Source organism: Lycium ferocissimum, chromosome 8 (assembly GCF_029784015.1).
Source record: "Lycium ferocissimum isolate CSIRO_LF1 chromosome 8, AGI_CSIRO_Lferr_CH_V1, whole genome shotgun sequence".
Taxonomy (NCBI): domain Eukaryota; kingdom Viridiplantae; phylum Streptophyta; class Magnoliopsida; order Solanales; family Solanaceae; genus Lycium; species Lycium ferocissimum.
Window position 1 is genome coordinate 35,859,323 of NC_081349.1, and position 22,231 is coordinate 35,881,553.

General features: G+C 35.2%; 2 protein-coding genes across 3 annotated transcripts in view; one reads left to right on the plus strand and one right to left on the minus strand.

Annotated features, from left to right (window-relative positions):
• The window catches only part of LOC132066296 (pleiotropic drug resistance protein 1-like), a 5,939-nt gene extending 256 nt beyond the window's left edge, over positions 1 to 5,683 (plus strand). The window contains exons 2-18 of the mRNA XM_059459631.1: positions 6 to 179; positions 279 to 355; positions 445 to 498; positions 676 to 1,068; positions 1,378 to 1,659; positions 1,759 to 2,075; positions 2,159 to 2,319; positions 2,400 to 2,503; positions 2,585 to 2,738; positions 2,853 to 3,025; positions 3,119 to 3,451; positions 3,568 to 3,858; positions 3,950 to 4,033; positions 4,117 to 4,478; positions 4,577 to 4,748; positions 4,843 to 5,097; positions 5,204 to 5,683. Coding sequence (XP_059315614.1) covers positions 6 to 179; positions 279 to 355; positions 445 to 498; positions 676 to 1,068; positions 1,378 to 1,659; positions 1,759 to 2,075; positions 2,159 to 2,319; positions 2,400 to 2,503; positions 2,585 to 2,738; positions 2,853 to 3,025; positions 3,119 to 3,451; positions 3,568 to 3,858; positions 3,950 to 4,033; positions 4,117 to 4,478; positions 4,577 to 4,748; positions 4,843 to 5,097; positions 5,204 to 5,461 — 3,644 coding nt within the window. The 3' untranslated portion in view covers positions 5,462 to 5,683. The remainder of the gene's footprint in view (positions 1 to 5; positions 180 to 278; positions 356 to 444; positions 499 to 675; positions 1,069 to 1,377; positions 1,660 to 1,758; positions 2,076 to 2,158; positions 2,320 to 2,399; positions 2,504 to 2,584; positions 2,739 to 2,852; positions 3,026 to 3,118; positions 3,452 to 3,567; positions 3,859 to 3,949; positions 4,034 to 4,116; positions 4,479 to 4,576; positions 4,749 to 4,842; positions 5,098 to 5,203) is intronic.
• Positions 5,684 to 6,957: 1,274 nt separating this feature from the next.
• On the minus strand, positions 6,958 to 17,351 carry LOC132068258 (methionine--tRNA ligase, cytoplasmic). Of its 2 annotated transcripts, none has more exons than XM_059461788.1 (17): positions 17,125 to 17,351; positions 16,319 to 16,463; positions 13,501 to 13,654; positions 13,114 to 13,269; positions 12,550 to 12,780; positions 12,250 to 12,393; positions 11,857 to 11,947; positions 11,611 to 11,717; positions 11,361 to 11,475; positions 10,692 to 10,810; positions 10,364 to 10,429; positions 10,046 to 10,174; positions 9,802 to 9,945; positions 9,590 to 9,719; positions 8,358 to 8,596; positions 8,142 to 8,243; positions 6,958 to 7,352 (listed from the first exon to the last, which is right to left on the minus strand). In XM_059461788.1, exons 1-17 carry the CDS (start codon positions 17,240 to 17,242, stop codon positions 7,122 to 7,124), a joined length of 2,421 nt encoding a protein of 806 aa, XP_059317771.1. In that variant the 5' UTR covers positions 17,243 to 17,351; the 3' UTR covers positions 6,958 to 7,121. The 2 variants fall into 2 exon arrangements, with proteins under 2 accessions (XP_059317771.1, XP_059317773.1); XM_059461790.1 differs by lacking the exon at positions 17,125 to 17,351 and adding an exon at positions 16,046 to 16,123 and having other exon boundaries at positions 16,319 to 16,449.
• Between the last annotated feature and the right edge of the window lie 4,880 nt (positions 17,352 to 22,231).

Here is a 22,231-nt window from a genome sequence, read left to right on the forward strand (position 1 = left end):
CCTTTTTTGGGAAATTCAGGTTACTGGGAATGTGACATATAATGGGCATGAATTACATGAATTTGTACCACAAAGAACAGCTGTTTATATCAGCCAACATGACTTACATATTGGAGAAATGACTGTAAGAGAAACCTTGGAATTTTCTGCAAGATGCCAAGGAGTTGGCCCTAGATATGGTTAGTATTTTCTTCTTCTTTTTTTTTTTTCATGCAATTTTTATAAGTGAAAACATAAAGATATTCATTTACTAATTTTTTTCTTCAAAACTTGTATAGAGATGTTGGCTGAACTATCAAGAAGAGAGAAAGCTGCTAATATCAAACCTGATCCTGATATTGATATCTACATGAAGGTAACAATACAACAGAAGGATAGAAAAGGGAATAACAAATATTTTAGTTTATTTATATTTATAAGTTCTATTGTTTTTTGAAAATGTAGGCTTCGGTAACGAAAGGACAGGAAGCCAATTTTGTTACAGATTATGTTCTTAAGGTAATATTTACAGTATCCATTTATTTCTCCTACATTTCAGTTATAGAGAGGGGTGAAAGGAGTTTAATAAGGCTTTAACATATATAGCGCACTTTAACTTGTCGTAGCAGATAACCTATCTTATGGATGTTACCTACAGTTAGCTTCCAGTAATCGTAATGTGTTTTCCGTTTGCAGATTTTGGGACTGGATGTCTGTGCTGATACTATGGTGGGAGATCAAATGTTAAGGGGTATTTCCGGGGGGCAAAAGAAACGTGTGACAACGGGTGAAATGCTTGTTGGACCATCAAAGGCGCTTTTCATGGATGAAATCTCAACTGGATTGGACAGTTCAACTACTTTCTCCATTGTCAATTCTCTAAGACAGTCGGTGCAACTCTTGAAGGGAACTGCTGTGATATCTCTGTTGCAGCCAGCCCCTGAGACTTACAACCTGTTTGATGACATAATTCTGTTGTCTGATGGATACATTGTCTATCAGGGCCCTCGAGAAGCGGTTCTTGACTTTTTTGAATCCATGGGATTCAAATGCCCTGAGAGAAAAGGAGTGGCGGATTTCTTGCAAGAGGTATGTCTTACAATAAAGTATAGCCTGCAAAATTTAAAAAGTTGAATTGTGCGACCATCTCATTTAAACGTTTAAATTGTTAGAGAGAGCGCACTTTTATATATTTAATCATGTCTACACCCCTTTGATTCTTTTTCATGGTGAGACTTAACCTACAACCGTCCTCTGTTATGATACTATGTTAAAGTGTGTAACTAAAAAGCTTAATCTGTTAGATATACCAAATTTTTATATAGTTAACTATGTCTTAGACATAGAAGAATGAGATTTCGTTTCTAAAATGTGGAAGTTTTAAATTATTTCTTGCAGGTAACATCAACGAAGGATCAACAACAATATTGGGCTAAGAAGGATGAACCTTACAGGTTTGTCCCATCAAAAGAATTTGCTGAGGCATATCAGTCTTTCCATGTTGGAAAGAAACTCGCTGATGAGCTTGCAACTCCTTATGACAAGACCAAAAGCCACCCTGCCGCTTTGTCTACCCAGAAGTATGGTACTAGGACAAAACAATTGTTGAAGGTCTGCGCTGAACGAGAATTCCTACTAATGAAGAGGAACTCATTTGTTTACATATTCAAGCTCTTTCAGGTACTGACTATTTGGTCTACTAGAAATATGTAAGTGTTTTCCATTTCATAACCATGGGCCAATTGCAATGATCTTTTTGTTTCTGTTCTGTTTTCTCAGCTCTCGATAATGGCAGTTATAACGATGACCATCTTTTTTCACACTAAGATGCCCCGAGATACTGTAGATGATGGAGGGATGTATGCTGGTGCTCTCTTTTTCACGGTCATTACGATTATGTTTAATGGAATGGCTGAGATCAACATGACAATTTTAAAGCTTCCCGTCTTCTTCAAGCAAAGGGACCTTCTCTTTTTCCCTTCATGGGCTTATGCCCTTCCGACATGGATTCTCAAAATCCCTATAACTTTTGTTGAAGTTGGCCTTTGGACGTTTCTTACATATTATGTCATTGGATTTGATCCAAATGTTTCAAGGTAAGGGAAGAAACAGACAGTACAATCTAATAATTAGATTGCCTTCATAATTTCATGATTATTAAGGGACTATCGCTTTGCAGATTGTTCAAACAATTCTTTCTTCTCGTACTAGTACACCAGATGGCATCAGGATTGTTCAGATTCATTGGAGCAGCGGGGAGAACAATGGGAGTCGCTAGCACATTTGGATCATTTGCGCTGCTTTTACAATTTGCATTGAGTGGATTTGTCCTCTCGAGAGGTAGTTTTATGATATTCGAGAGATTCTTTTTCTTGTTCAGTTGGACCAATATTTGTTTTGTATTTTGCTTGATGCTGCAGATAATGTGAAGAAATGGTGGATCTGGGGTTACTGGATCTCACCATTAATGTATTCCGTAAATGCAATTCTTGCAAATGAATTTGATGGGAAGAATTGGAATAAAGTAAGTGTTTTATACCAAGCCACATGCAAATAGTTATTTTTCTCATATATGAATGCTCATATCCACTCTTAATTAAAATAGATCTTGCCAAATGGAGAGCCACTTGGAGCTACAGTACTAAGAGCTCGAGGCTTCTTTCCAGATGCATATTGGTACTGGATAGGTGTTGGGGCACTTATTGGATTCATAATAATGTTTAACCTCTGCTACAGTATTGGACTCGCTTACCTGAAGCGTGAGTATCTGTGGTGCCTTTACTTTCCCCTTGAAAAGAATAGGAATTTACCTCTAGATGACTTTATGGATTCTTACAAAGGAAGTTAATACCGTATTTCTTGTATATCTTCAGCTTTTGGCAAGCCACAAGCTATGATATCAGAAGACAATGAGAATGCTGAAAATGTTCCACTCATCGAGGGAAATGAAACTGAGGGTCAGAACAAGAAGAAGGGAATGGTTCTTCCATTTGAACCCCATTCCATCACTTTTGATGACGTTGTATATTCTGTTGACATGCCTCAGGTAACTTTCTGCAACTTGTTGCTAATAATATCCGTGACTCGTGGGGATTTTATTTTCTATGAACAACTAACTTAACATTCTAATGAATTGCAGGAAATAAAAGAACAAGGTTCCACTGAAGATAGATTGGTACTACTAAAGGGTGTGAGTGGAGCTTTTAGGCCAGGGGTTCTCACAGCTTTGATGGGTGTTAGCGGTGCTGGTAAAACAACATTGATGGATGTGTTGGCCGGAAGAAAAACAGGAGGATATATTGATGGCAACATCAAGATTTCTGGATATCCAAAGAAGCAAGAAACGTTTGCACGTATTTCTGGATATTGTGAACAGAATGACATCCATTCGCCTTATGTTACAATCTATGAGTCCTTGGTTTACTCAGCATGGTTGCGTTTACCTCAAGACGTTGACAAAAATAAGAGAAAGGTCGATTCCTCTAAATTCTTTCTCCATTGTGATAATCTACCCTACAAATTGGTCGAACATATTAAAGAAATGTGCATAGCAGGCAATAACATTATTGATATATCACCTCTCTGCAGATGTTTGTTGAGGAAGTTATGGAACTTGTGGAGCTAGCTCCATTAAGATCAGCCTTGGTTGGATTGCCTGGAGTCAATGGTCTATCGACCGAGCAACGCAAAAGGCTTACCATTGCTGTTGAACTGGTAGCAAACCCCTCTATCATTTTCATGGATGAACCAACTTCAGGGTTGGATGCAAGAGCTGCTGCCATTGTAATGAGAGCTGTTAGGAACACTGTCGATACAGGAAGAACCGTCGTCTGTACCATTCATCAGCCTAGCATAGACATTTTTGAAGCCTTTGATGAGGTGAGTTTAAAACTACCATGACAATGAAGCTAACATTTATTTCCTCTTATTCTTTGCCACCTGATACTAAAAATAAACACTGTCTTTGCAGCTATTTCTAATGAAACGAGGAGGACAGGAGATATATGTTGGACCTCTGGGTCGCTATTCTTGCAATTTGATCAAATACTTTGAGGTAAATTAACAAAGAAAAAGATGTATTTTATTTTTCCTAGTTTATATAATCAAATACTAACTTTAATTTCATATTGAATTCAGTCAATGCCTGGAGTCAGTAAGATAAAGGAGGGATATAATCCAGCAACTTGGATGTTAGAAGTCACGTCCGCATCTCAAGAAATGATGTTAGGGGTTGACTTTGCTGATTTGTACAAGAAATCAGACCTCTACAAGAGGAACAAAGCCTTGATTGTTGAATTAAGTACGCCTCGTCCCGGTACAAAGGATCTTCATTTTGAAACTCAATTTTCACAGCCTTTCTGGACCCAATGTATGGCTAATCTCTGGAAGCAACATTTGTCGTACTGGCGTAATCCAACTTACACAGCCGTTAGATTTATTTTCACAGTATTCCTTGCACTTATCTTTGGCACATTGTTTTGGGATCTTGGTACCAAAGTGTAAGTAAAATCACAATTGGAAGTAAATATCAACTTGAAAAAGAAAAGGCAACTTCCTATAATGCTTTGTTAAACTTTTCGAGCTTTATCGATAACAGGAGTCGGAGCCAGGATCTTTTCAATGCTATGGGATCTATGTATGCTGCAACTCTGTTCCTTGGTGTACAAAATGCATCATCTGTCCAGCCAGTTGTAGCCGTTGAGCGTACTGTATTTTACAGAGAAAGAGCTGCTGGAATGTACTCTGCTATACCTTATGCCTTTGGACAGGTAAACAGGCAGTTCAATTTTGTAACAAGAAGTACATATTTCAGCCTTAAAAAAAGGGTTCATATTTATCCATGAGAACTTCACTTACTTGCAGGTTATCATTGAAATACCTTATATATTTGTACAAGCGGCTTTCTATGGTATCATCGTGTATGCGATGATCGGATTTGAATGGACTGTTGCAAAGTTCTTTTGGTACTTCTTCATCATGTATTTCACCCTCTTGTACTTCACCTTCTATGGCATGATGACTGTGGCTGTTACACCAAATCAAAACGTTGCTTCCATTGTCGCGGCTTTCTTCTATGCAATATGGAATCTCTTCTCAGGATTCATCGTTCCACGACCTGTAAGTTTTTGAAAATCCTTCATTTCCGAATTTTCTTTATCCACATAAACTAAATTGAATCTCGAAAAAATGATATGCTATCGTTGTCTTTCCTTGGTAAAAACAGCGTATCCCAATATGGTGGAGATGGTACTACTGGGTGTGCCCTGTTGCATGGACCTTATATGGTCTTGTTGCATCACAATTCGGTGACCTCCAAAATAAGCTTAGCGAAGATGAAAATGTGGAACAATTTTTGGGGCGTTATTTTGGATTTGAGCGCGATTTTCTTGGAGTAGTTGCAGCTGTTATCATTGCATGGGGTGTTATTTTTGCCTTCATGTTTGCATTGGCCATTAAGGCATTCAACTTCCAGAAAAGATAAAGAGTTCACTACTTCTAAGAAATGAGAGAGAAGAGGATACAAAACTACTATGTACAGTTGACTACTTGAAGATTGTTTTCTTCTAACCTTTTTGTACTGTTTATATTCTTTTGTTTCTTCCTTGTATGGTCCCAAGTTTTGTTGTACAAACAAACAGTTTTTTCATTGATAAATGAAAATATACAAGGAATTTACTCCTTGGGTGAATTTACTTTCTTCTTACTTTCCCCTCCACAAATTCTATTTTCAATGTTGAAAAGTGGTACTATATACTAGTTTGTATAATGCAGAATGGTCCTTCAGCTAGGTAAAGGACACCATTGTTTGTCTAGCCAGAAACCTGTATTTGCATCTATAAGTTTAACCCTTCAGAAAAGGGGTCTTATTTACTGGCGTATGCCGAATTTTGCACAGTGTCAACCTATTATTACAAATCGATTTATTATGAATCTGGAACTAGGGCTTTAGAGGTTTTAAAGCTTTACTTTTCACATCAAATTGGTGTTCATTTTGCATTATTTTCAACTGGTTTAGATCTATTGTATAGGTAAGTGTTATATTCCATAACTTAATAGTGGCTAATTAATACTATATTATCACCTTATTAAATCACTTGATTATGGTAAGTTGATACAAGAGAATCGTAGTGATTTTACAATCGGCGCAGATGTTATATATGGAGATAGAAAGGCATTTTTTTGCACAGATTGTCCTGCAAAGGCGCTGGTCTTTAATTTTTGTCCTTCACTTAAAAAAGTGGCTGAAAATACGTTCGAACCCCCACTCAGTCAAAAACAAAAAAAAATACGCAAGGCAAGGCTTCGTGAAAGCAAAATTTCTTTTTTAACTCTGCTGGAATTCTACAAAAGTTTGCCTGAATAGGCCTAATTTTGCTACGAAATTCTGCCTTGCGATTTTTTTTTTTTTTTTTTGACTGAGCCGGTGTTCGAACGCAAAACCTCGGAGTGTTTTAGGTGAAGGTCAAAAATTAAAGACCAGCAATTTGAGGGGTAAAAATTAAAGACCACACTCGAATAAGGACAATCGTGCAAATTGCCCATAGAAATGCGTCTAGGCCCGTTCCCAAACACTACGTTGGCTCTATTTTCTCTAGTGATATTTTTTAAACTCACTTGACCATTATTAAAGCGATAAACTCTTCTTCTTAGCTTGGTGCATGAACCGGGGACGTGTAAATATTTTTCCGATGATTCACTGGAAATATTTTTCTAATGAAGTAGTAAGTAATGTGTTAAATAGATGATAAAGATAACGAAAGTATATGTTGTAAGATAATTATGATTGAGCATGTTTCAAGGTCAGTATGTTAAGGTATTTGCACCATTTCTGTTGGAATATAACTGGTGTTTCAACAGAAAAATCATCGTTTCAATGTTGAATCAAGTAATTATAATTTCAGAAATGAAAATAGTGCTTCTAAGTTGTGCTGTTTGAGAAGATCGATTTGACATGCAACTTCACATTTGCAAAGGAAGTTGGGAGGTGCCAGTATTCATTGTCTCAAAACTTTCTACTATATGGTAATATTGTGAACAATTGATAACAGTAAGATGATTGATTACTATTTAGAGCACTAAACAACAAAAAACTTTGTATTACATCTCTTTCTCCTAATAAATTAATGAACCAAAGAATCAGTCTACCTTATTGATCCTTCAGAAATTGATGCAACCTTGCAAATACCAACTGATGTGGTGAATGGCACATCTTTATAGCATGCTACCAACTCCTTATTGGTATGAAAATCTACCTGAAGAGTTTCCCAAACCTTCTTCTTAGGGTTCAAGACATTGTCAGGCTCGCCATTAAACCCCGGGAATGTAACTCGTTCCCCTATTGCAGCATTTTTAGGTGGCTCGACTAATTCAACCTGACGTTGTATCAACATCCGTATAAATGATCAGAAAGTGTATCCACATAAAATCCAATTAAAAGCATAAAATTGGCAAGGGATAAGTCCCTATAGCAGCAATCATACAATGCATGTTTTACACTATTATTGTTGTCCGCTATCACCAAAATAGTTGCCCTTTATATACCAGTTGTTACAAGAAACATTTTTGAACAGTTCTTTGCCTCTTTTCCCGTTCTCCCCTCCCCATTTCTGTCGGCTTGTTTGTTTAACTCGACTTTTGCATTTGAAGAGAATCCTTACACTGATTGATATATTAGCCAGTAGACATGGTCCATTTTCAAGAATACATGCCTCCATACGTTAATTAATTTGTCATATTTCCATTTCAGTATTAAGCAAGTAAAATGTAGTTCCAAGAAAACACATACGTAAGGTACATAATAAATTTGGTCTAGCCACCTAGTGCGAAGGTTAAGACTTCTCCAAAAACATCTCGATACAAAAGCTACACACACCACGTTCTCGTCCTAAAAAAGCTATATTGGCCTTGCAAATTTCATTTGATTGTTCTTATATAGTGGGAAAATGTAAGATATAGAGAACCTCTTGTTTTAGTGAACTTTATCCAATCTTTTCTTTCTTTTCTGGCCTTCAGTTTTTATTTCTTTTTTGTATTGGGTTTCTTGGCGTGAGGGGTTGGTAGTCATAGCATTCAGAGTTGAATATGTAGAAATTAATCATGGCATAACACACAGCATTTTTCCATAAACATGGACAGAAGGATGAGCATGCATTGCTGTTTACCTTAGTGTGATCGCTATTAGAAGTGGCAAGAACCATTGCCTGGGACTTTATCCCCCTCATGCTAGCTGGTTTTAGGTTGCATAAAACACAGACCTTCCGATTCTGAAAGGGAAATGTCAATGCAAATAAATTTCACCAGCTCAGTTTCAAAAAAAAAAAAAAAAAATCACCGGCTCATTTTATATTTGGAAATTGCAATTGTGTAAGAAGCCAAACCTGCATTTCCTCAAGTGGAATATATTTTACAAGGCCACTAACAACAGTTCTGGGCAGAGCTTCACCAACATCAATCTCTTCCACGTACAATGAATCAGCATCAGGATGTTTCTGTGCTTTTGTTATGAGGCCAACACGAATGTTGAGTCTGCTAATGGAAATTTCTCCTTCAACAGAGGCTGGGGCCTTAGATTTCGTTTCAGAAGATTTTGTAGCCCATTCCTTCTTCTTATTACCATCTGGTAGACAATACAAAAATCAATGTAAGCCACAATCCATATGATCCTCATGCAAGAATAGAGTTAACTGCAGCCACCAACCATGGCCGACTAGACCTAGAACTTAGATAAGAATCTGACAGGATCCCACTACTAGATGCATAAGGGCAGATGATTTACTTGTCTCTTATGAAAAGAATAAGGATCTGTATGTATTCTTGAAAGCTTATCCCAATTTGAGAAAGTTATGCGGTTGTACGCCACAAATGAGTAAGCGAATGCCTGAAAGATTGGGACTGACGCCATATGACACTTGGACCACACCCCATCAGCCCACCTCGATGCGTCTTACTCCCCCCGCCCTAGGCTCACCTGAGTCCCAACAAATGCATCTTAAAATACTTTTTTCGCTAAATCTGCATGAATTCCAAGAGATTGTAGTTCTTTCAGAACTTCATTTCCATCAATCTTCTCAGCAGTAATATAGCATTCGTATATCGACCAGGCATAAATCCAAACTAGTTTTTTGTCACTTTTTTAGTGTACCTAAGTCCACATTGTATTACTCTTTCCCAAAGTTCCATCGTATGGCACTCTGGTTCACCAGTTTAATGTCACAATAGTTCACACAACTTTGAATATTTCCTTGTTACTCTTTCTCTGCCCATTTGACATCCTAACACTTCTTAGTATAGCATCAAATAGGTAAGCAATACTACTCCAACCTCCCCAAGACACTTCCAAACCTCCATGGGGATACCATCTGTACCGCGAGAGGTTTTTTACTTTATTTTATTGGACAAGTTAATAAGATTATATTATACTGCACCATGGGTGCATCTCATTACCACAGCAAGTATTGCACCTGATCAACACTCTAAAAAACAATCAAAGCAACTGCTCAAAAACTTACGCCTAAAAGACTAGAAGGCCCATTCCTTAAAACCCTTAAACACGCCTGCGCTAGAAATAAATAAAGTCAAGACAGAAAGTCAGATCAATGGAAATTCTAACCTGATATTTTTGCTTTGCTCAATTGTTCAGCCATCTTTTTGGCCTCAGTTTCTGCCTCCAGAGCCCTATTTTCCCTATCTGCCTGACTTCCTGCAAACTTCTCTCTGTAGAATTCAACTTCTTCATTTGTCTGTATATTATCAACACAATTATAAACCAGCAGACTAATAAAAGAAATAAACACGCAGTAAAAAATGAATGGAATGCATTACCAGCTCCTTGAACAATGGTGCTGGTGTTCCAATTTTGTGACCTGCCGGTAGAATATTCCATGGTCTTTTGCTATTTTCAATGTCACCACTTTCATCAGACAGAGAAAATTGAGTTTCAGGAGGCAAGTTCAGCTGCTTAAGCACCTGTGAATAAAGAGGGGAAATGCATCAAACCGCTGCACGTAGACAGATGACATCAACACAAAGTTCAATTTAGCCATGATGATGGCGACAGAAATATTACCTCACGTGAAAAAGATGGCATAAATGGCTCTAAAAGACATGCCAGAAGATATACCACACCACAAGCAGTTCTCATCACTATCGAACAGGAAGGTCTATCTTCCTTGTAAAGCTTCCAAAATTTGTTCTCCTACAGAAAGAAATTCGAAGTGATGAACCTGACAGTTTGAGATTAGAGCAACCACAAGAGTACCCACAATCGATACCTTTGTCACATGAAAAGATCAAAATTTCAGCTAGTTAAAATAAAACTAGTTAATTACATCACATTGCAGTTATTGATTCCAAACTACAGAGCTGGAAAGCATTTGACAATTACCTGCAGATAACCATTTCCTGCAGTAGAAATAGACATTGCAACCTTCAAGCCTTCTTTTAATTTAACCTAGATCAATTGCAATAAATGTAGGTTAGTCAAAGCATCAAAGGAAGAACCAATCAAGATAGAATCAGATGCAAAAAAATATGCCACCCGTGGCAGATGAGTCACTTTATTATCATCGCTACCCCTATTCTCTTCCTTTTTTTTTTTTTTTTTTCTTTCTTTACCAATAAAATATTTTTTTTCTTTCTTTACCAATAAAATAAGATCAATACTACTTATAGTTCACTACAACTGGGAAACCCAGGAAAAGTTGTTTAACCACCTTCTCCATGGCTTCTATATATTGCTGTACGCAACTTCCGACTTTTTCACCCAATGCCTTCGTCGTGGAATGTGATACTGCTCCTTCAGCATCGGGAATAATTGAACCATAACCTGAGGCTGTATGAGGGCATTGTCAATCTGTTAGATATGTAAGAAAACAGAGATAAACCATTTTCCCAAGTAGACATGAAGGATTCTAGACATTTAGCAAAATGTACTTCTTTCACCCAACTATAACCCTACATTATCTTTCTCGAGAGAGATATTTTCCGACCTTTCTTTCTGCTTTCTGTTAATTTTTTCCTATTTGATAAGTTTTCTGATTTCTAAAATATCAGTTCCATCCATCATTCAATGAGGCCTAGCGAGAGACTTTTTTATTTTAATTTTTTCATTCCCAAGAAATAGAAATACTGTTTTTCAGCAATAAACCAGGTGCGTATAGAATCCTAACAACAGGAAACAAAAATAATGTAGCAAACCATGTCATTTAATACATCAACCAGAGGAATCACAGGAAAACTAAATAGACAGCAAAACAAGCTGCCAAACTTTTTCAAAGCCTAAATAACACAAAATATCAACAGAAAAGCAACATCGACAACAATGATAGCCCGTTAACAGGGGAAAACTATGTAAATATCTAAACGCCAGCTAGCTGAGATACCTGGATCTTTTGCGATGAAACTCAGGACTCTATTGACAAAATTGCCTAAGTTGTGTGCCAACTCATCATTCAACTTTGCTTGTAGGTCTGCCCATGTAAACAAAGTGTCCGAGACCTACAATAACCGAAAATATTTAGCAATACAATTGCATTACTCGATGGGATTTTTCTTTTTCTTTGAAACAAGTTAGGATTTAATAGATGACAAAAGAGCAAGCACTGAGACAACAAAAAAAATTGTCAGCCGCACCTCTGGCCTGTTTTTCAGCAAGTAATATCTCCATACTTCTACAGGAATATTTGTTTCTTTTACATCATTACCAAAAACCCCTATACCCTTGCTCTTTGAGAATTTGCCTGATTATGCAAACCGAAAAGGTGAACGGAAAAAAGATCAAATCAGAAACACAGAACAATGTATTATTGACTAGTATCTCCAAACTTAAGTCTCAAGAAGCAATTACACGTTACAACACTCAACTAATTTCTTACTAACCTGCTTCATAGTTCAAGTATTCTGTTACGCTGATAGTTTTCATAAGCGTCCAGCTTTCACCAGTTCCAAGAAGTGTAGATGGGAATATTACCTGGAAAATACAACATTCGTCGTTGGTACATGAATTAGCCACTTATTCCCTCACATATAACCACCTACATATGCATAAACTACTCATACTCCCGGGATAGGAAACTAATAATCCACGTAAAAAACATGAATTGGGGAACAATACATCAAAAGAGTGGCAATGTAGAACGCATGTGCACCCTGCTTCAGGCCCATTAGTTGTCACTATTATCCTTCGTTCAAAATAAACTTAAAAGGCCTAACATCACAAAATTAGAACCCTACCAGCTAAAGCATGGTCATTTTAAAATTTCTGAACCTTACAGTGTGAAAAGGCACGTTGTCCTTGCCCATAAACTGATACAGCTCCACATTATCTGGATTCTTCCACCACTTCTCCCACTCAGTTGTGTAGCAAGACGTGATTGATACATATCCAATAGGAGCATCAAACCATACATAGAAAACCTAATAACCAATCAATGAATAATGTCATGCAGCCAGGATCATAGGTAACAATTTTTGTTAACTTCAAATTAAATCGACACAATAAAATTGATAGCTGGATGGGGATCAATTATCATAGAGTTACGAGTTACAAGCAACTGTTTTCACTCAACCAACCTTTTCCTTGTATTTTTCATGTGGTACTGGAACTCCCCATTTCAAATCTCTAGTTATACACCTTGATTTAAGTCCTTCTTTAAGCCACGCATGTGTTGTATGGATAGCATTCTGACTCCATCCCCCGGACACTGACATGCTGTTGACATATGCTTCTAACTTATCCTTCAGCAAAGGGAGCTCAAGAAACAAATGGTCTGTATCTCGGATGCAAGGGGTGTTGCGGCAAACCTGTTGAGTAAGCAAGCTAACATTTAAGCAGTTCGTAAGGCTTTCTACCACATCCATGTACTCTTAATCCACAACGAGAACTTGTAACACGCATATACTCCTAATCCAATATATAAACAAGATTGTGTTAAATTTTTGTGCTTCTAATCCTTCATACATTCAATTATATCGCAAGACAGTAAACCTTTTCAAATTAAAAAGAAAACACGTGTCTCGCTTAAGGAATCTGCATTCATTTTCAAGAAACGGATATTTGATTATTAACATGAGATTTTTAGAAATAAAACCTAGTAAGGAATACACATCTAACTGAATATGAGATGACAAGCAAACCTTGCATCTTGGATCCAGTAGTTCTGTGGGATTTAATAGTTTCCCACACTTCTCGCACTGATCTCCTCGTGCAGAATCATAGTTGCAGCCTGGCGTTGGACAGTTACCCTCTACAAGTCTATCTGCTAAGAACTTTTTGCAGGTGTCGCAGTAAAGCTGCATAAGAAAATGAACTTCAGTTGGGAAAGTATCAACTAAGCTCCAGCTATGGTTCTTGCAACTTCAGTCAAAAAAGCATTTGGAAGCTAAATCAAATGTCTAGCTATAGATGCGCACTAAAGTAGCAACAAGCTAATTGCCAGGGAAAAAATTGCTTCTTCTTTTTTTTTTTTTTTTTTTTTGAGAAAGATGATTCCCAGGGAGATGGTTCGAACTAGAACCTGATACCTGTTGCATTGTATTCTCAGAAAGGCAATCATTTTCCCATAGCTTCTTGAAAATTGCTTGACAAACTTCTGTCTGTTGTGGTGTTGATGTGCGTCCAAATTCATCAAAGCTGATATCAAACCATTTATAAACTTCTTTATGAATTGCATGATATCTGCAAGCCAATAAGAGGAGAAAGAAATCATGAAATGGGGTTTGGTTCATGCTCTCACCTGTATAAAGTAAAAGTATGAATTTACAAGGACTCGGAAGAAAACACATCAACTTCTCTATATTTCAAAGGGAATGATGTAAGTACAACATGCATCTATCACGGCTTAATTTTTCTTCAACTGCTTTCCTGGAGGTGTCTTGACCATGACGCTAGCCAACCTCTTCTGGAGCTCTAGATACAGTTGTGTGAACAAATCTACATGAGTTTATTTAACTGCTAATTTTCCTAATATAGCCTTATAAATTTCCAACTGGTACATCATGTGTTGTCCTCTGGACTTTCCAATGGATTAACATATCTTAGCTCTGTGAATCAACCACTTTCAATAAGCATAAAAAAAGGATAACTTGGAAGCTTAAAACCTAACAGACTTAGAGCCCGTTTGGATTGGCTTACAAGTTGGTCAAACCAGCTTATAAGCCATTTTTAACTTATTTTAGTGTTTGGCAAAAATAAAAAACAGCTTAAATTAAGTTAAAAAGTGCTTAAAATAAGCCAAAACCAAGAAGTTGCTCAACCCCAAATTTATTTATTTTACTTTTTTTTGGCTTAAAAGCCATTTTGGTTTGTCCAACAACTTTACCCGTTTATCCCTTATATTTTCTATTAATTCCAATACTACCCTTACTTCTAGAAACCCTTTAAGCACTTTTATCCAAACACATAACTGCTTATTTATAAAATAAATTTCAGCACTTAAAAGTACTTTAAGCACTTATGCTTAAAAGCCACTTTTTTTTCAGCTAATCCAAACGGGCTCTTAAACTACTTTCCTGGGTCAGTAGGCCCGGCACTAGGGAATCAGGAAAGAAAACTGAGCCAACTAATTTCATTTCTTCCTCATGATTTTTCCCAAAATATGTTATATACATTATACTTAACTTCATAAAAGGCTACCGTATTCAACATATCTCTTATATGAGATTTCTCTTATATGAAAAATCTCATATTTTAATAGAAGAACCATCTGTTGATCTAAGGTCTGTAGGAGTATAAGTAAAAAATAATACAGGGATTGTTATGTAAGGATTACATATTAATGGCATTTTTGTCTTTAAATACTTCTATATTCATATTGTTACTAGACAGTTTTATTCTATATTCTATCCTGCTTAAAATAATACATAGATTCCCGCATAACTTAATGCAAATATCATTTAATACCACCAACCAAATTCTACAGTGGTTATTCAGGATTATTGTTTCTTATACTGCCAACTAAACACTACATTAGTTATATAGGGACTACCTTCCTAGTCTCTCTAACCAAACATTCTAAAAAAAATTGGATGATGGTGTTGTCTAAACGAGCTTGCGTGCATCTCGACTATTTCACTGGGCATCTGCTACCTCCCACCCCGATAGATACATACTAAGACTATTCTTGGTGCTAACCACGTCTTAGTAAAATCTCGATTCCTTGTCGTATACAATAAAACATTGAGCAAATCAACTAATTTATAATTTTAGCTACTGTATAGCACAACTTAATCACAACAAGCAACTATTCACATCTTCACTTCACCCAATTTCATTTATTGATAAGATACTAGTTCAATCCCCATAAGTTACAAAGAAGGAAACATTTTAATCAGAATCAGATTATTTATCATGTAAATATATTTTCATTTATAAACATGGCCAAAAAGGTCGTATACAAGGAGTATACCAAAAGGTAAAGCATCTATGAGAAGACATGATTCTCTACAAACTCCACCTAATCATCCATCAACAAGGAACTTTTTTGTGAGCACCAAAAGAAAATAAGGGAATGAAGGCTACTTCTCAAGTGAGAGAAACTCGACTCCACCCCTTTAAATGCTCTCCTATTTCTCTCTGTCCAAACAACCCACATTAGCGCAAGTGGAACCATGTTCCATTAACACAATGTTATTAAAAGATCATCTCTTTGTCGCTTAAAATGATGAAGTGATGCTGATGCAACACAATGGGTTATTGCTTTGAAGCCATGCGCTTCAGAGAAATACGCCCTTCAATCAATGACGTGCAACAAAACCTAACAAAAAACGTCAATTCTTTGGATATCAACTTTGAGGAGTTGGATTAATATTAGCATTATTGTATACTGCATGTTGAGTTCTCTCGAGCCGAGGGTCTACCGGAAACAGCCTCCTTACCCCAAAAGGTAGGGGTAAGGTCTGCGTCCATCCTACCCTCCCCAGACCCCAAGGTATCTTCTTCTTCTTGTTGTATGTTGAAATTAATTGTTTTAGTTAGAATTTGTGTATTATAGTACTAAATTCAAATGTGACTGTGTCTGGTATTTCTTAATCTTCCGTAAATTGTGAGCTTCACTTAAAAGAGGTGTACCTTCACTTCTCACTTCTCGCTTCAAGCCCAGTGGATCTTGTTGGTTTTTTGTGCTTCTTGCTTTTTCAAAACGCTGAGCTAACAACATTACAATCCTACTCAGTTCTCAATAAACCAAATTCAACAAAAAGTTTCATGTGCCCACTTAAACAGCCAAATTGCAACAAGTATTATTGGAAAAACAAAAAAAGAAGTCATTCTAACCATTTTCCTCAATATCAAACAAACTCGAATTCCATACCAAAGCAAGATCAAAATAAATTAGTAGCTTACTTGTCGCAAATTTGCTTCGGACTACAATTTTCCTCCAAGGCTTTAGTCTCTGTAGCTGTCCCATACTCATCTGTACCACACATATATATTGCATTGTACCCTCTAATCCTACAGTACCTCGCAAACACATCCGCACTCAACACACCTACATAATACACCAAAATTGTTCTCATAATTGTCCAAATCCAAAAAATCAAAAAAAAAAAAAAAAAAATTACTCCCTCCGTCCCACTTTAAGGACACATTTGGCCATGAGAATTATTCACTTTTTTCTGGAAACTTTTGCCCTTTTATTTGAAAATCAGCGTTTGGCCATGAAAATTCCAAATACAACTTGAATTTGTAAAACACCAAAAAAACTCTGTTTTCATTTTATTTTATTTACTTTCAATACATTCAAACAACCAAATATTCTTTGCAAAAGCTATAACCAAACACAATTCCAACTTCAAAAATTCCAAATAAAGTGATAAATATTTGGTTTCTATGACCAAACACCTACTAAATGTCTTTCTTTCTTTTCTTTTTTTTATCTGTCCCAAAAAAGTGCCTTTTTCTATATTTAGTATGTTGACAATTCAAACATATTACATGATACGTTTAAAAACACAAGATTCAAAGGATATTTCAGTACATTACACATATCTTTAATTTAAGACCACAGGATTTTAAAATATTTTTTTATTCCTTAAACTTTGTGTCAAGTCAACCTAAGACAGATTAAATTGGGACGGAAAGAGTAAGACAAATAAATTGAAACAAAGGGAGCAGTAAATAAAATAAAATAAAATAAAGATTGTACGTACATCCAATGATATTGCCAAGATGAGGAACATTGTTGACATAAGGCAAAGCACTTGTAATTAGGATGTTTCTTTTTCCTGGGATTGGTACTTTTTTATTAGCCTTGTAATTATCACTCATATTTTGAAGATCTAGTTGGGTTTAAAAGAGGATTATCTCTTTTTTTTGCTAATTGGAATGGAGTTGATCAAGATATGACAGGCCAGAGGCGTTATTATAGGTGTCGTTTGGTTTGAGAGACTAGTTATACTGGGATTGGGATTAGGGAATATATATTTTTTTTGTTTTTAATTAACTGTTTGGTTTGTTATGTTACAAAAAATATTCCCTCCGTTTCATAATAAGTGATTCTTTTAGTTAATGCATATCTTGAAAGTTAAAAAAATAGCTTTTGCCTAAAAGCACTTTTTTAAAAAACTACATTTAGAAGCACTTTTTAAAAGTTTGGCTAAACATTAATCACTGCTCAATAGTAATTTTTAAATCAATTGGTCAAATACAAACTATTTTTCACCAAAAGTACTTTTTTGAAAAGTGTTTTTGGAAAAAGCACTTTTTAAAATAAGTTGATTTTAGAAACTTGACCAAACAGGCTATTAGAAATTTAGGAGTGTTTTTACTAACTTAACCCTAATTAAATTGTGCTAACATAATTAAATGCCTAGAAAAAAGAAAAGATGGTTAATGAATCTAAAGAAAAGATAGTTAATGAATCTTGATAATTTAAATAAAGGCGGTTTTGGAAGAATCTACCCAAAGTATTCTTGAAATTCTAAAATACCACTTATTTTGAAAAAAATTGAAAAACCTAAAAAAACACTTATTATGAAACGGAGGGAGTAATATGCATTGCATGACTTGTAGGGAGAATAGTGTTTTTGGTTTCTCAATTATTAATAAATTTTGATTTTGGTCCTTGTGATAGATTACCCAAATCATTTAATCTTCAATTAACGAAATGTGTATTTTTTATCCCTTTTACGTAAGAAATAGTTGTATTTGGACTATTTTTAGAGATATATTATCCTTAAATTGAAGTAACAATACACGTTTAACATAATACATGTGTAATTAAGTTATTAAACAATGGAACGATAAATAATTTAGGAAATTTTGTGAATATAAAAGGGATCAAAGGTTCATTCCAAGTAATTGAATGTTAAATGCACTCAGCCAGATACCATAACGGCCAAAATTAGAATTTACCAATATTGAGGGACCAAAAGTGCTATTAACCCTAATTTTTAAGAAGAAGTTGCCTTTTTACGAAAATGCCCTCATCTTATTTATTTAGTATAAGAAGGGTTTAAGGGACCTCAAGTGTGTTTTTGTCATTTTATTGTTTTATCTAGGAATAACTAATTACGGTACTATTATTCCACCAATCTGACAGTCTGACAGGGATAATTTATTCCGTTGCTATTTCTAATCTTGTTATAACTTATCTCAAAATTAGTAATCAAACAACGAACAAGGCAGTACTAAATTTTTATTACTGAATTATTTATACTTGGCCAGCAAACCGGACGATCCCTTAAGAGTGGATAATTACGGGAATGAGGTTCTTTAGAAAGTGGATTTGTTGGAGATTATAAATGCTTAGGAAAATTACTTATATAGTTATATGATCCATTAAGTTTTGAAGCAGATCGAATTTCGTCCTTAAATTTTGACAATGAGCACAAACAGTTCTTAAAGTTTGGTTTAGGGTCATATTTGGTCCAAACTGTTGATCACATCTTTAAATGACTATATTGCACGAGAATGTCTTTTGAATCATACCGGGTAGGACTAAATTTATCTGTTAAACATATAGTTTTAACCGTGATATTGATGTTTAAATGATAAATGTTTTAAACAGTATGGTTAAATATTCGTTGAAGACATTTTTCCTGGGATGCAATTAGGATATTTCTTTTTCCTGGGATTGGTACTTTTGGATAAGCCTTGCAATTATCACCCATTTTTTGAGAGATCTAATACAGTTTAAAAGGGGCTTATTTTTTCTCTTCGATGAAGAAGACAAAAGTGTACAGAGAGAATAATAATATAATGGTGTAAAAGTGAGAGAAAATACGGACAAGAGGCGTTACTAGGAATAATATTTAAAGGGAATGAGGTTCTTTAGCAAAGTCGATTTGTGGGTGTTAACAGTTTGGTTAAAAACCCATTCAAAGCAAATCCGAATTTGTTTCGGAATAGGAAATATAGCAGAAGTCTTTGTGTTATGTCCATATATACTTTTATGTATGCGGTCATACCTCTATTCATTTTTGTAAAAACCCCTTTTAACTAATTTCCTAACGATGGGGTTTGGTTATTTATTCTTAAAACAGATAATACTTGTTTTTTTTTTTTAATTTTATTTAAAACAAATCAAAGGAAAAATAGAATCAAAGATAAATTTTATACACCATTTTAAAATTATAAAATAGTACATCTTAATTTATATAAGTAATTATTTATCTCTAACAAGCTAATGAACTTTATAACTTAAGCTCATATCTGGAAAAAAATTCGTGAATTCAAGCTCATTCAAATAAACAACTATAAGATTTATGTAGATTTTTTTTTTTTTTTTAATTTCTTAAACTTTATTCACTTGATTAAAGCTTATAAAGTTTAGGACATTTTCTTCATAATCTAAGAAAATTATAGCCTCCACAATAATTGGGTAATAACTAATAACCAATTATAAATTGAAAAATTCTTTCCTAATTATAGGAAGAAAAAAATGTAAGAGAGAAACACCACTTGATTTCTTAAAAATCAAACCAAACCGATTGATGTGATGTGCATTATATTTACTGGTTTGATTTTTGATAATTTAAAAACCGATTAAGTTGGTTTGATTTTACCCAAAAATCAACTCAAACCGAACCACGAACATCCCTCCGTGGGAGTATAAATGTTTAGGAAAATGGCCTATGTGTTCCATTAATTTTGGAAGTGGGTTTAATTTCGTACTTAAAATTTGATACTGAACACAAAACGGTCTTTCCATTTTAGTTTTAGAGTCTTAGTTGGTCCATCTGTTGATCGCATCTTATATAGCCAGTTCAACCAAGCTTCTAAAATCAGCTTATTTTGAAAAATATTTTTTTTTGAAAGTGCTTTTTAAACAAGTATTTTTTGTGAAAAGCAGTTTGTAGTTGGCCAATTTATTTAAAAAACACTTTTGAGCAGCAATTAGAGTTTGGCCAATCTTTTAAAAAGTGTTTTTAAGTGTATTTTTCTCAAAAGTGATTTTCAAAAATGTGCTTATGGGGAAAAGCTATTTTTTAAGCTTCTTAAAAACTGATTCTGCTACTCCCCAAAAGTATTTATTTTCTCCCACAAGCTTGGCCAAACACCACACTTTTTTCAAAATAAGCACTTTTAAAAAAAAAAAAAAGTATTTTTAGAGAAAAATAAGCTTGGCCAAACAGGCTATTAGTTATAATATATTATGCCGGCTGAAGCAAGCAGGACGAGAAATAATTAGTGTTACCTTGTAGAATTTTTTTCAACAATAATTAGGTGTTCCCAGTAACGGAGGCGCTAATAGGAATAATTTTTTTAAGGGAATGAGGTTCTTTAGCAAAGTTGATTTGATTGGGATTTGGAGAGTATAAATGCTTAGGAAATTGGCTTATAGGATCCATTAAGTTTGGAAGTGGATTTCATTTCGTCCTTAAATTTTGATACTGAACACAAGCGGTCCTTCCGTTTTAGTTTTAGATTCTTAGTTGGTCCTGAATGTTGATCGCACCTTAATTAATTGTTTGTATTTGTATTGTTAATTTAAATACAATTGTTTTTAGACTTAATGGTTAAAATACACCTCAACTATCACTATTCGAGTTTTACAGCCTGACTATCAGTTGTTCCTTTTCTACCTGAATTTTCACTATCTATGTATTAAAACACACTTCGAAACTGACTAGATAAACTATCAGTTGTTTCCTTTTCTAATCTGAACTATCACCATCTACTCAACTAGATGTGTTTTCATTCATAGATGGTGATAGTTCAGGTATGAAAATGGAATATCTGATAGTTGGGGCGTGAAACTAGAGAAAGAGTGATAGTCCAAACGTGTTTTTGATCTTTGCTTCAAAATTCTGGGAACATGGACCGTTGAGCAGCACAGGGGTTCTTCATCTCCGCTTCTTTTTTCATAACTCATCGTTAATCCATCTTTTTAGTGGCAACTTCTTCTTCTTCTTTTTTTTTTTTTTTTTTTTTTTTTCGAATTTAATTTCGGCCAATAACAATAAGATAACTCTATTAAGTTGAATAATTTTTGTAGAATGGAAAAATAAGTTGAATAATTTTTATAGAATGGAAAAATCTAGTCAATTTCACATAACCATTCACCAATTGTTTTAGATCTGAAAATTTATTTTGGGAAATAGATTGGTGGCGATTGAAACTGATTCAAACCGGTTCGAGCAACCGAAATAATGATGAAGAAGACAACCTGGGTTACCTTTAGTTTCGTTAATTTTCTTATACATGATTATACAAAAGTATATAGATTTTACGTACAGAGTATATGTAACGTTTATATATAGCTATATCGAGTAGATACATTATGTATATACCGATGATACAATGGGCTACATTGGCTACAAACTAGATGTGCGGGTTGTTTATATACATTATTTATACACTGATGATATAGTGGGCCACATCAGCTGCAAACTAAGATATGTGGGTCGTACATATGGGTTAATTCCCTGATCCTCAAAGAGGCTCTCTGCGCACTTTCCCCAATGTATCCTCATGACCGTGGAGCCTGGGGTTGGGCCAGGCCACCGCTATCGCGGTCCAAACCATCACATTCGCGATGTAGGCAGCAACTACATTTTCCCGACCGCGAATTCCATTCTTGCTACCCTGGGCTCCTTAATTTTCTCGGGGACATAGTTTGATCAACATCCCTAGTCAACTCTCACTCTCTTGCAATCGCGACTTTGTGCCCACAATCATTGATGTTGCACTAGAACCTTAAAAACCAACAACTTGTTTTCACTTCTACTTGTTCCAGAACTTGTATGAACTCTTCGGATCTCAATCCAAACCATCTCAACAAGTCATAGATTATAGTATCAACTTATAGTCATA

What these genes read in the sequence shown, in the direction of transcription:
- LOC132068258 (XM_059461788.1), bottom strand. Translation starts at nt 17,242, where the DNA reads ATGAGTGATAATTACAAGGCTAATAAAAAAGTACCAATCCCAGGAAAA. An exon ending in ATACTTGAACTATGAAGCAG is followed by an intron (nt 11,718 to 11,856) that starts GTTAGTAAGAAA and finishes TTGCATAATCAG; the next exon opens with GCAAATTCTCAAAGAGCAAG. An exon ending in ATATAGAAGCCATGGAGAAG is followed by an intron (nt 10,430 to 10,691) that starts GTGGTTAAACAA and finishes CAATTGATCTAG; the next exon opens with GTTAAATTAAAAGAAGGCTT.